General features: G+C 45.1%; 1 protein-coding gene across 1 annotated transcript; it reads left to right on the plus strand.

The window, feature by feature from the left end:
• Positions 1-4,858: 4,858 nt before the first annotated feature.
• On the plus strand, positions 4,859-6,355 carry LOC146796765 (zinc finger MYM-type protein 1-like). Its single transcript, XM_085630235.1, has 2 exons — positions 4,859-4,922; positions 5,324-6,355. The coding sequence occupies exon 2, from the start codon at positions 5,363-5,365 to the stop codon at positions 6,311-6,313; it is 951 nt and encodes a 316-aa protein (XP_085486361.1). The 5' UTR covers positions 4,859-4,922; positions 5,324-5,362; the 3' UTR covers positions 6,314-6,355.
• The last annotated feature ends 5,437 nt before the right edge of the window (positions 6,356-11,792 follow it).

Consider the following 11,792-nt stretch of genomic DNA (forward strand, 5'->3'; position numbering starts at 1 on the left):
GGGGCCAGTCCATTACTAGAGGGTCCCTACCTGCGTGAGAAGGATCTGGTGGGGGCCAGCCTTAAGAACATACCTCTGGAGTAGATACGGAATTATTTACTTCTTCTCTTTTTAAAGATGGACAGGAGCACATTATGAATTGCTTAGATCCCACTGTGGGGGGGCTCGAAATAATGACTTCCTTTGGGGCTCTTGCAAATTTGATTAGCACCCTCCTTACTGCCCCTGCGAGGAAATTTAACCCACCGCAAAAGATGGTTTGATGCCTCATGCTCACTTGCTCTAAGGAACCTTAAAATGGTTATGAAAGAATTCCCTTGTGTAAAGGCAAAAGTGGCTGAATGTCGGAAACAGTATAATAGGGTGTTAAAGGAGCGTAAGAGTCAAATTCAGCGCACGGCCTGGGAAGATTTAACAGAGGCTGCAGAATTACACGATACTACACTCTTCTGGCAGGTGATAAATAGCCCCTGCTTTGCAGATCCAAATAAGCCAGACATTTCAACAGTAATTTTACCGGATGATTGGCAGGTGTACTTTAAAGGGCTTTATAACCACCCCACAGATCAAGTGGCCTTCTTGGCCCCAGTAGCCTCTACGAATTCCACACAGTCACTATTTTTCTCTATGGAGGAAGTCAGTGTAGGTATTGCCGCCCTAAGCCGTAACAAGGCCCCGGGTCCCGACGGTATCCCGCCAGATCTTTATCATAGCAATCTTGAAGTGTGGATCCCGCTTCTGACCAGAGTTTTAAATGCTGCTATTACAAGTGAAATGCCAGCCTCATGGTCTTCTCCAATAATTGTCCCGATGTATAAAAAGGGGGATAGGGACAGTCCCCACTGTTATCGTCCTATTTCGTTAATAGACGCTACCATGAAGGTTTTGGGTGGGGTGATTTTAAACGGACTGGAGGACTGGGCTGAACTTAAGGGGGTGATTACCGATACCCAGTATGGGTTTCGGAAGGGAAAGTCTACAGTGGATCAATGTCTCAACCTATATTTAATTAGTGCCAAATACACCATAGCCAAAAAGGGATCATTATTTCTGGCCTTTATGGACCTCTCAGCTGCGTTTGATCGTGTGAACCGCAGCAAATTGAGGGCACTGCTTGGCGATATGAGGATTGACCCCCTACTCATAGGCATAATGCATACTGTTCATTCCGACACCTCAGCCGTAGTCAGTGGCGGTGCGTCCATTGGGGCGCAGGGGCGGAGCCCCACTTACCGCAAACGCACGCACGCGTCGCAGCTGAGACGGACCAGCAGCAATGCAATCATCATGAAATTGCGAGGCAATGCGAGCCGCGAGCGTCGGACAATGAAGGGGGTGGGGCCGGGGGGCGAGCATTGACAGTGAGTGACAGACAGTGCACAGTAACGGCAGCGGCTCGCATTTTATCTGCGCATGCTCGAGTTTGTCTCACGACAAGCACGAGCATGCGCATTCACCGCACTGTAGCCATGTGTACTAGTAGTGAGAGGAGGGGGCCGAGAGGCTGAGGGTTGCCTCTGCAGCAGCCCCGTCTCTCGGTATCCGGGCGAGCCCTATCCGTGCTCTTTCGCCAATCCAGGGCAGGCGCTGCTAATGCAGCGTCTCTGGATTGGCTGAGAGAGCCTGAGACAGCCTAGGAGTAACTGCATTGGGTGCCGCGCAACTATGGCCAATCACTGTGGCTTAGTCTGAACACAGTGACAGTGATTGGCCATGAGGTGCGCTGCGCACTCTATGCAATTCTGTCGCGTCATCACGCACGCGGTGGTGCCACTGCCACACTGTCTGCCTCTGCGTACACACCTCGTGGCGGCGGTGCGTACAGGTCAGGAGCCCCATCGTGTGACAGTGTCGGTGACGGTGTTGATTCAAGTTGATTGTTGACTCCGACTGACTCGTGAGTACTGTCGTTCTAAATTATGCGAGGGTGTTTTACTTACTTTTTAAGCTAAGCTTCATTTCCTGCTACCGGCGTGCTACGCACTTAGCAGGCCTCGAGCAGTGCGCCATTATACATACAGAGGGAACTAACGTTAGCACGATCTATGTGCACCCACAACACCAGACACTTTTTTTTTTGACAATACCTGCCCGCTGAACACCTATATAGGGATTCCGCTTTCTTAGAAGCTACTCGCAGAGAAATGCTATGAACGTGGCAGCCACACACCCGCTTCATAGAAGGGCCTGCCAACAGCTCTAACTATAGCGCTGTGCACAAAGCAGGGCCTTACAGTCAAAGGTGTGTGGGAGAAAAGTTCACCCCGTATTATGGAGCAGTCACCGGCCGCTTCAGGGCACCGAACCAGCCCCTCCCTGCTCCACCTAATTCCAAAAGTGCACCGTGGAGGAAAAACAATATACCACACTGTCTGGGAAGTTTGAACGGATTCGAGTATGTCAGGACATTATACTTAATAGGCAGCCACCACCATCAGGCCCAGCTCAGATCCACACACCTGCCAATGACCAGCACCTGCCTGCCTCCCTCCAACCTGCCTCCAACCTGCCTGCTTCTAACCTCCCTCCAACCTGCCTGCCTATAGGCTCCCATCCACCTGCCTGCGTCTAACCTCCCCGTCCACCTGCCTGCGTCAAACCTCCCATCCACCTGCCTGTGTCTAACCTCCCATCAACCTGCCTGCCTCTAACATCTCATCCACCTGCCTGCCTCTACTCTCCCATCCACCTGCCTGCGTCTAAGCTCCGATCCACCTGCCTGTCTCCCATCCACGCTTTTACTGTTTCTACACCACTCTTGTCTTTGCTGACCAACCCGCTGTTATTTTATATTTATTTATTTTATGTATTTAAATGTGCGCTGCATACACGGGACTGTGCATGAACTGTTGGTTGGGTGCGAAGCTTTATTGCCTCAGCCTCTTTGTATAAGATTATTTGTTTGTTGTACCAAGCGGAGGCTGAGGCCGTTACACACAACCAGATAGACATGACTCCACCTGGTGTACGTAATACACAGACTATCTATAGATGAAGAGTGCTCGTGGAGCACAGCACTGCCTTCGAAGTAGCCTGTTTGTCACATGGACAGGAATGACCCAGGAAGTGCAGAGAGCTTCAAAGATAGCAAAAGGGGCATTCAGAGTTACACTCACAGCGTTACAGGTGTATGTGAAATTAACACACAAAAGTGAGGCGGGGCGCTCCATGGTACCAAGGCTGACAGAGCATGAACAGGCCTGCTTCCCAAGAGACTCGCGTGCCCCGGGGCCGCTCACAACCACACACGCTGTAAACACCGCACGGCGTTCAGCCCCATGGGGTTAGTTACGAATGTATTCCGTGAAAGGCCGCTTCTGGCAATGATTCCTTGCAGTCACTTCATTCATTCCCTGCAGTCACCCCTCTACCTTCCCTACAGCTATCACATGCATTCATTCCCTCTAGTCATTCCTCGAACTCTGCCTTTGCTGTCACTCACTATATATATTCTTTGCAGTCCTTCCCTGCAGCCATCCGCCGAATTCGCCCCTTTTAGTCACCATCTGTATTTATTCCTTGCACTCATTCCCACCCTTCGTTCCCTGCAGCTGTCGCCTGAATTACCTCTAAGCATCCATTCGACGCAATCACTTCCTGTGTTCCCTCTTTGCAGTCATCAATGAATTCATTCCCTACAGTCATATCGGTGTTATTCCTTGGACTCGGTGTCTGCTTTCACCACGCGCATTTATTTCTTGCAGTCATTCACAGACTTCATCCAAGCAAATATTGCCTGAATCCAATCCCCACAGTCATCCCCTGTAAAAGGTGGCACTTTCTTCAGTTGGGAGAGGATGTGGTCCGTCAACTAGACTGCCGACTTTGGTGCTGGAAACCTCGGGGTGGCGTCCACATCCTGTGATTCTGGGCAAATCACTTAATCTCCCCATGCTGCAGGCTGCCTGAATGTGCAATGTAAATAGGTGCTAATTATGTAAAGCGCTCCAATACCTTCGGGTCATGTTCGCGCTATATAAATATGCAAAAAATAAAATTAACGTGAGCCTTTAGAACTGCAGAAAATGAGGCATTAAGTGTTTGAGAGTGTGTCAAGTCTGTTAAAAGCGACAGAGTCGCATCATTTCTGTGGTCCAATCTAGAAATAACTTTAGCCAAGGCCCAGTGTGAAGCCCAAGTAAGTATCAGCAGTGCAGACTTCAGTGCTCAATGGATGGGGGTGGCTCGGCTGTGGTGTTGGATGTGGTGGAGTTTTATTCTGTATTGTGCTTTGCTGAGTTTATGAAACTTTTTTGTCCTTTTCTGCTGACTGTAAGATTTTTACTCTGCTGTTTGTCATAAAACCTGCTGCAGGATCGGACATTTGATTGAAACGTACATGCCAACATTTCAGAAGAGCAAAGTGGGAGATTGTAAAAAAAAAAAATCGGGAGAATGGGGCCTTGAATCGGGTTACTGTCATGTCACCTTTCAGAAGCATGGAGCGCAATGGCAGGCAGAGAAAGAGGGGGATGCAAGAGTTGTGCTGAGATAACGCTTCGAAACTTGTCTTTAGTAGAAGCGTTTGAATTTAAAATTTTGATCTTTTATATTCCATAAAGATACTGAAAGCTAAAAATCATAGCATTATTACATTTAAATGTAATCAGGTTCCAATGGATAATTTTAACGTAGCAGACTAAAAAAAAGTCTGGTTTCCCCAACATCAAACAAAATAAATATTTTAAGAACACTGTAGTTATTTTATGTTAACTTGAAGAACTGACGCTGGTAAAATTCATTGGGATTACTTGTATTTTAAAAGCAACGCTTGTCTAGTTACAGCACGTTATTTTTATTTTCAGCACCTTCTAAAGCTTGACAACCCTTACCAAATTTGTGGTCATATTTCCGGCGAAGAACAAGACCTCCTTTGCTGCTCTTTCACCCCGGCTACGACCCAGCAAACACCAGAGTTAAAGGTAAGGAAACTGATGCTATTTTTTTTTTAGATTGGAGTTAGAGGTATGTGTGTGGTCACTGTACATGGTGGTTGGGGTAGGCACACATTCTGAACATTGTACCCTCAGTGGATGGAATTTACTAACACCCTTAGCCCTGTGATTTGGGCAATAACGGTTGTTAACAACACTATCTATCCCTTGCCTTGTTCAAAGCCCTCAAGCAGTGTCTGTTTCAGTGCCTTCAGCAACCACTATGGCACACAGAGGCAGCAGACAGTAAGGCTGTATTTTTAGCAGTCATGTTGTGCAAAGGGGAGCTGTTGGAGATTTATTGCGATACTGCACAAGATATATGTATTTATACTGCAATTTTATATTATTGCACCGCACCTTATATGTTGTACTTTGATTATTGGCAGGTTTCTTTAATATATATTGGTAAGGCCAGCATCGTCATCATGAATACAGTACAAGAGCTGATTACAAGGTCATTCCAGGCACGGCCACTTCAAGAGAAAATAGATTTAAAGCAATTGGGACCTCATCGGCCTGACCTAAAACTACAGCAAACTTCCCAGGACAGAGGAAAAATGTCCACACGTACATTCTCAAACGCCTGGTACACAAAAGCTGATTGGCTTACAGGGTGCCCTTTAAGAAATTCTCTGTTCTGCTTCCCCTGCTTGCTGTTTGGTGGTGAGTTTTCTTGGACAAATCAAGGAGTAACAGACTTGAAGCATTTGTCTGAAAAAATAAAGAAGCATTCACGCACAAGAAAGCATATGGAAAACCTGACTAGACTGGGAATGTTGGGGGAAGATGCTCCGATTGAGCAGCAGATAAGTGATGCATACCGCAAAGCAATACAGAAACACAATGAAGCAGTTGATAGGAACAGACAGATTCTATCCAAAATAATTGATTGCATTCGTTTCTGTGGTGCTTTTGAACTGGCATTGCGAGGCCATGATGAATCGGAAGGTTCCCCAAATCCTGGAATATTCAAAGGCCTTGTGGATTTAATAGCAAGCATAGACAAGGATATGGAAGCACATTTAGCACGTGCTACAGTCTTTAAGGGCACCTCTAAAACAATACAAAATGAACTTCTTGAGTGTATGCTCGAAATTATGAGAAGCCATATTGTGCAAGAATTGCAAAACACAGACTTTGTGGCTATTCAGGCTGATGACACCACTGATGTGGCCACTAAAACACAGTCCGTATTAGTGTTTCGATACATTGACAATGACAGACAAGTTGTGGAGAGGTTCTATGGTTTCACACATTTAAGAGACTCTAGTGCAGAAACCATTACTGCAGCTATACTGCGTCAACTGAGCTTAATTTTTCCAGAGCTGCCTCAAAAAAAAAACTTATTGTGCAAAGCTATGATGGTGCGTCCGTAATGAGTGGAAGCCTTAGTGGAGTTCAGAAGAGAATTCGAGATGTGTACCCTAATGCTCATTATGTGCACTGTTACGCTCACCAACTTAATCTTATTATGCAACAGGCAGTATCAAAGATCACCGAGACACGAATTTTCTTTCAGGATATAGGAGGCATGGCAGCATTCTTCTTGCGTTCCCCCAAAAGAACAGAAGCACTTCATGACATTGTAGACAAAAGCGTTCCAAGGGGATCCTCAACTTGTTGGAACTTTAACATCCGTACAGTCAACCTAATCTATGAACATAGAGAGGACCTTCTGAAATGTTTTGAAGCCATAGAAGCCAATGATGAGTTTGATTACAAAAGTCAGATTGAAGCCCATGGCTTTGGTAGAACACTACAAGACAGAGAGTTTCAGTTCTTACTGTATTTATTTCATGATATAATGGTAGCTGTCGACCTGTTATACAATCAGTTACAAGCACGAGAGATAGATACTGTCAAAGTGCAAGTATATACTACTATGTTTGTACAAAGCATAAGCAAAGTGAGAGATGGGGTTGACAATTTAGACAGCAAACTGCCAGAGAAATCTTTTTTCACAAACCGCAGGAAAAACATCACCACTATGGTCCGAATTGCAAAGGAGATCTGTGACATTGTAATTGTGCAGGCACGAGAGCGTTTTTCTTTCACTAAACATTTGGTGAGTGCCACATTATTGCAAAGTCAACAGTTTGCCAAATATGATGAATCCTTCCCGGAGCGTGCTCTGAATGAGGCTGTGGGAGCTTATCCTATGCTCAATAAAGAAGAGCTGAGAACTGAGTTGACTGTACTGTACGGAATGCCTGTGTACCGGAAGGCCACAAGTGCCTTGTCTTTGCTGGCTTTAATCCATAAACTTAATATGGAAAAGTCACTTGGAGAGACAGTGGCTTTACTTAAAATTGTCATAACCACTCCTATGACAACAGTCGAGGCAGAACGATGTTTTTCAGCCTTAAAGAGGATTAAGACATTCCTGAGAAACACCATGCTTGTGGAAAGACTCAATGCTTTGGCAATGCTCTCTGTAGAGAGCAAGCTAGTTCAGAAAATCCCGGACTTTAACACTAAAGTTATTGAAAAGTTTGCTGCTCTTAGAGAGAGACGTGCTGATTTCATTTACAAAAAGTAAACAATGTTGAATGCTGCTACTTTGCAACCAGTTTAGTTTGTTAAATAAAAAACATCTGTGAGTGAGGTACTCAGAAATGCATTGTATCTCGAAGTCTGTTATGAAGCTCTGTGGTTATACACTGAATAAGCAGCTACCTATGTTATATGACATCTCTTTATTAATGTTATAACTGCACTTTCACAATTGCTTTATTAACCTTCCTGCTTTCTCAAATTTGCTTGAAAATGCACCATTTCTCTTCTCTTTTTTCAAAATTTTCTCGGGGGGAGAACCCCCCCGAACCCTCCTTATAGGGGTTCGGGCTCGCTCGCTACGCTCGCTCGCAACGGTGAAGTATACCAATCAGATTACGCCCCACCACTTTAAAATGTCACCAGCCGCCCCTGGCCGTAGTTAGGTACTCGCCCGCGGGGCATCTAACCAAAAGTTTTGAATGCTCAAGTGGGGTGTGTCAGGGTTGTATTCTTTCAACTTTTTTATTTGTGTTATACATAAATGGGTTGGACTCCACTCTTAGAAGTATTGCGACAGATGTCCCTAGGATAGGCTCACGTCAAGTTCCAGTCCTGTTATACGCAGATGATGCTGTTCTCCTGGCCCGCACTCCCTCTGCACTATAAATTTTAATAGATGGTTTTACAACTTTTATGACAAATCTGGACATGTCTACTAATCTCACTAAATCATATGTGATGACGGAAGGGGAGAAACCACGAAGACAACAGAACTTTACAATTGGTACACATGTACTAGGAAACGTACCCATGTTTACTTACTTAGGCATAACTTTCGATGTAAAGTTGAATTTTAAAAACTTAATAGACGAAAAATGTCTTAACATGTCCAGGATTACAGGGTCCATCAAGGGATATGCCACACGGCTGGGGTACTGGACGCCCGGTCTTATTTTAAAATTGTATAATTCCATTTGTTGTTCAGCGGTTCTATATGGTAGCGAAGTTTGGGGCTTCACAGCAACGTCTAAACTTCAAACTGTGGAAAATAAATATTTGAAAAGCTTGCTGAGAGTTCCGCCTAGCTCTCCTACTTTTAGCATACACGAGGAGTTGGGGGTCAGCGATATCTCTGACTTGGTGGCCGTCAGACCTCTTCTTTGTTGGATTAAAATTTGTCTCAACGAAGACTCTGGACTAACAAAATCCGTTTTATTGGACTGCTTGAACTTGGATCATAGCAACAGAATCCCGTGGCTGCGATACGTCAAAACCACCTTTATGAAGTTGGGACGTGAGGAACTGTATAGTGCACCCGAGATAATTAGGCCCAGCGACAAGGGGAGTATAAAGATCTTACATTCTAACTTTCTGGTTACCACTCATGAAAAGGCGGAACTCTCAAAGCGGACTGTGAGAGAACATGCCTTGGTCAAAACAACCACTGGTATAGAACCCTATTTGTCTTTTGTAGTTAACCCACATGAAAGATTTTTAATGACTCGTTTCAGATTTGGTCTTATCCACTTTTTACTAGCAGTGCCAGAGGGATTTACTGATAAACTTCGTGATAAAGGGCCCTGCGGCTGTGACCATAGATCTCCACAGGATACCCTTCACTTTATATTTTTATGCTCTTTTTATGCCGGGCCAAGGAGACAGTATCTGAAAGATCTGCTCAAGAAACTTAAGTTTAAACATGTAAGGGTGGCATTACTTAAAAATGTCTACTGATCATTTTACATTATTTTGTGTTTTAAACATTTTGAAGGCAGCAATGAGATTACGTAAAACTAGAGGAGTTGTCTATTAACTCATTGTAATGAATTTGAAGATTGTGTACTGTATTGACTGGTTGGGAAGTTTTCCTTTTAAATGTAATGCTTTTATGATTTAATTTTAAATCGAAATAAAGCTTATTATTGATATTGATATTGACCTCTGGAGGTAGCTGATGAAAGGTTGAAGGGCTGCTGCTAGGGCCCTGTTTACTGAATGGGTCACTGAGGCATCCAAGGCCTCAACTAGATGTTCCTCAAAGAGGATGTGTGATGCTCAGGCATATCTTATGCCTCTTCCTCTTCATACAATTGGTGCCCTGCCATAATGGTGCTTGATTTTTTTCCCTAGGAAGTTGACCGCTATAGTGCTGACACCTGATGAGGGGTGAAACCCTGAAACCGGTCTCACAATGCTTGTTTCTGGTCCAGGGAGGACCTGACCTGGCAGTTCAGGCTGGACTGTTCCCATGGGGAGCGGGGTCAAGACTGACTGCATATGACTGGGTCTAAACAGGAATGGCGTGGCGTGCAAAAAACCCAATGGATTTTACCCAGATCTGTGACTGGGGGTGAATGTTTGATTGGTTCAGCATTCAGTCCATCATCTGTTCATTTTGCAATTGTCGCCCTAGGTGGGAAGGGTATGCCCAGACGTGGGTCCTGTGCTCGCTACACCACCAGATGCAAGATAGCCTGGCTGATGAGGGGGTGAAACCCCGAAACCAGTCCCAGAATGCTTGTTTCTGGTCCAGGTAGGACCTGGCCTGGCAATTTGGGCTGGGCTGTTCCCATGGGGAGCAGGGTTAAGACTGATTTGCATATAGCTGGGTCCATACTGAGGTGGCGTGGCGTGGCGTGGCGTGGCATGGCAGAAGCAGCTCGGGAACATCAGCGGGTCAATCTCAGGACTGGTGACTGGGGATGTTTTCAATATAACAGTTGAAGGTGGAGTGACACTGGTCTAAAGAGAAGGGAGGTCAGATGTGAGCCCCCAAACCCCTCCCCACCATTATCATCCAGGGAACATGTGGACTAAGCGAAGGAAGAAGGTGGCAGGGCTGGAAATTTGAGGTGAATGATGTGGGCCTAGGAGATGGAGTGAGACCAAGTATGAGTGAGTTGAGCATGTGGGTGGATGAAGAGGATGGTTTGGAGTTAGATTATGAAGAGGATGACAAGAAATTGGAAGAAGACAGAATATTTAGTTGGGCCAAAGGGGGTGGAGAAGCACGGCAAGAAAGGAGGAGGTGGTTGATTCAAGGGAATGATGGGGCTGATGAAGATAAAGAGGCACCAGCATTGGTGTTTTTCAGTCAAGAACACAGAGAGGAGTTGAGGAGAAGAAAGGCTAGCGCGAATGACTGAAGTGATAGGACAAAGCTGGAAGACGGAGCCAAGTGAGACGTAGAGACATGGTGCGTGGAAATGGTGGACATGTTGAGAACCGATAGTGGGGACTGGAGTATAGAGGTCCATTGCCAATTTTATAGCAGTTGAGGCGATTTCATTGTTTCACCCCAAGGAGTTGATCCCAAAAACATTGCACAAGAATTCAGTTTCATTCACCAAGTGAGATATCTGTTGGGTGCAACGATGAATGATTTGGGCAAATCACACTAAGGCGGATGCTGTGATTCAGAGTAAGTCAGTAGGTGATGCTAATAGGTTGGTTCACCTGTATGGTACAGGAGCAGCGTTGACTAAATAGGGCATCAAATCGGCATTCAGGCTATTACCGTTGCATCCTTTGGAATTTCACTGTTGGGACTCAAGTGTTACCCATGGGTTGTGCAATTTCCTGTTTAAAACATTCCTTTATTTTTTTAGTGGTGCATTACAACATCTTCTGGTTATGAATGCTACGCACTACCTTGATGATTCATTGTAAGTAACTTGTCTGGTGCATGTCAGATGACTTTGGATGAATTTCAAGAGGTTGCAGGCGAGTTAGGAGTTCTTTTGTTTCCAAAGAAAACTAAAGGTCCAAATTTTGCCTTGACTTATGTAGAGACACAGGTGGATGCAGAGGCTATGCAAGCAAGGGTACCACAGACAAAGATGGCTGCCACGCTGTAACTGGACAAAGCAGTGGAGGCCTGTCGTATGGCACTGAAGACTGAATTTTGCATGTAGAGTGCTAACAGCAGGCAGGATGTTTTGTAGGAGGTTGGGATTTGCTATGTCTGAGGCACAACGTCCGCATCATAGAGTGAGATTTTCTGCTAGTTAAGGTTCTATCTTCCAGTACGTAGATTTGTGTTGCAGCATTTCAATGGTGTGACTGGCTGGTCATCGGATGATGCAGTGCTGTCTCAGATTCAGACCTTTTCAGACACATCTGGAGCAGAGGGTTTGGACTCGTTTGGGAACTATTTGGTTTTCAGAGAGAAAACCTAACAGATGGTTGAGAGATGGTTAAGAGAAGAACAGAGTGTTACTTTTTGGAAGTTTTTCCCCCCTACTGGTTGTGTTGGTTTAGTGGGGTTCAACCCCAATAGACAGGAATGTGATGTTCAACATGGACAATAAACCTCTTGTATCATTGGTGAATAGACAGAAAATGAAAAGAAATTAGGTA

The sequence above is a fragment of the Triturus cristatus genome, chromosome 10 (assembly GCF_964204655.1).
Source record: "Triturus cristatus chromosome 10, aTriCri1.1, whole genome shotgun sequence".
Lineage (NCBI taxonomy): Eukaryota > Metazoa > Chordata > Amphibia > Caudata > Salamandridae > Triturus > Triturus cristatus.

Excerpts from the sequence above, each read along its gene's own strand:
- LOC146796765 (XM_085630235.1), top strand. The coding sequence starts at position 5,363 with ATGAATACAGTACAAGAGCTGATTACAAGGTCATTCCAGGCACGGCCA.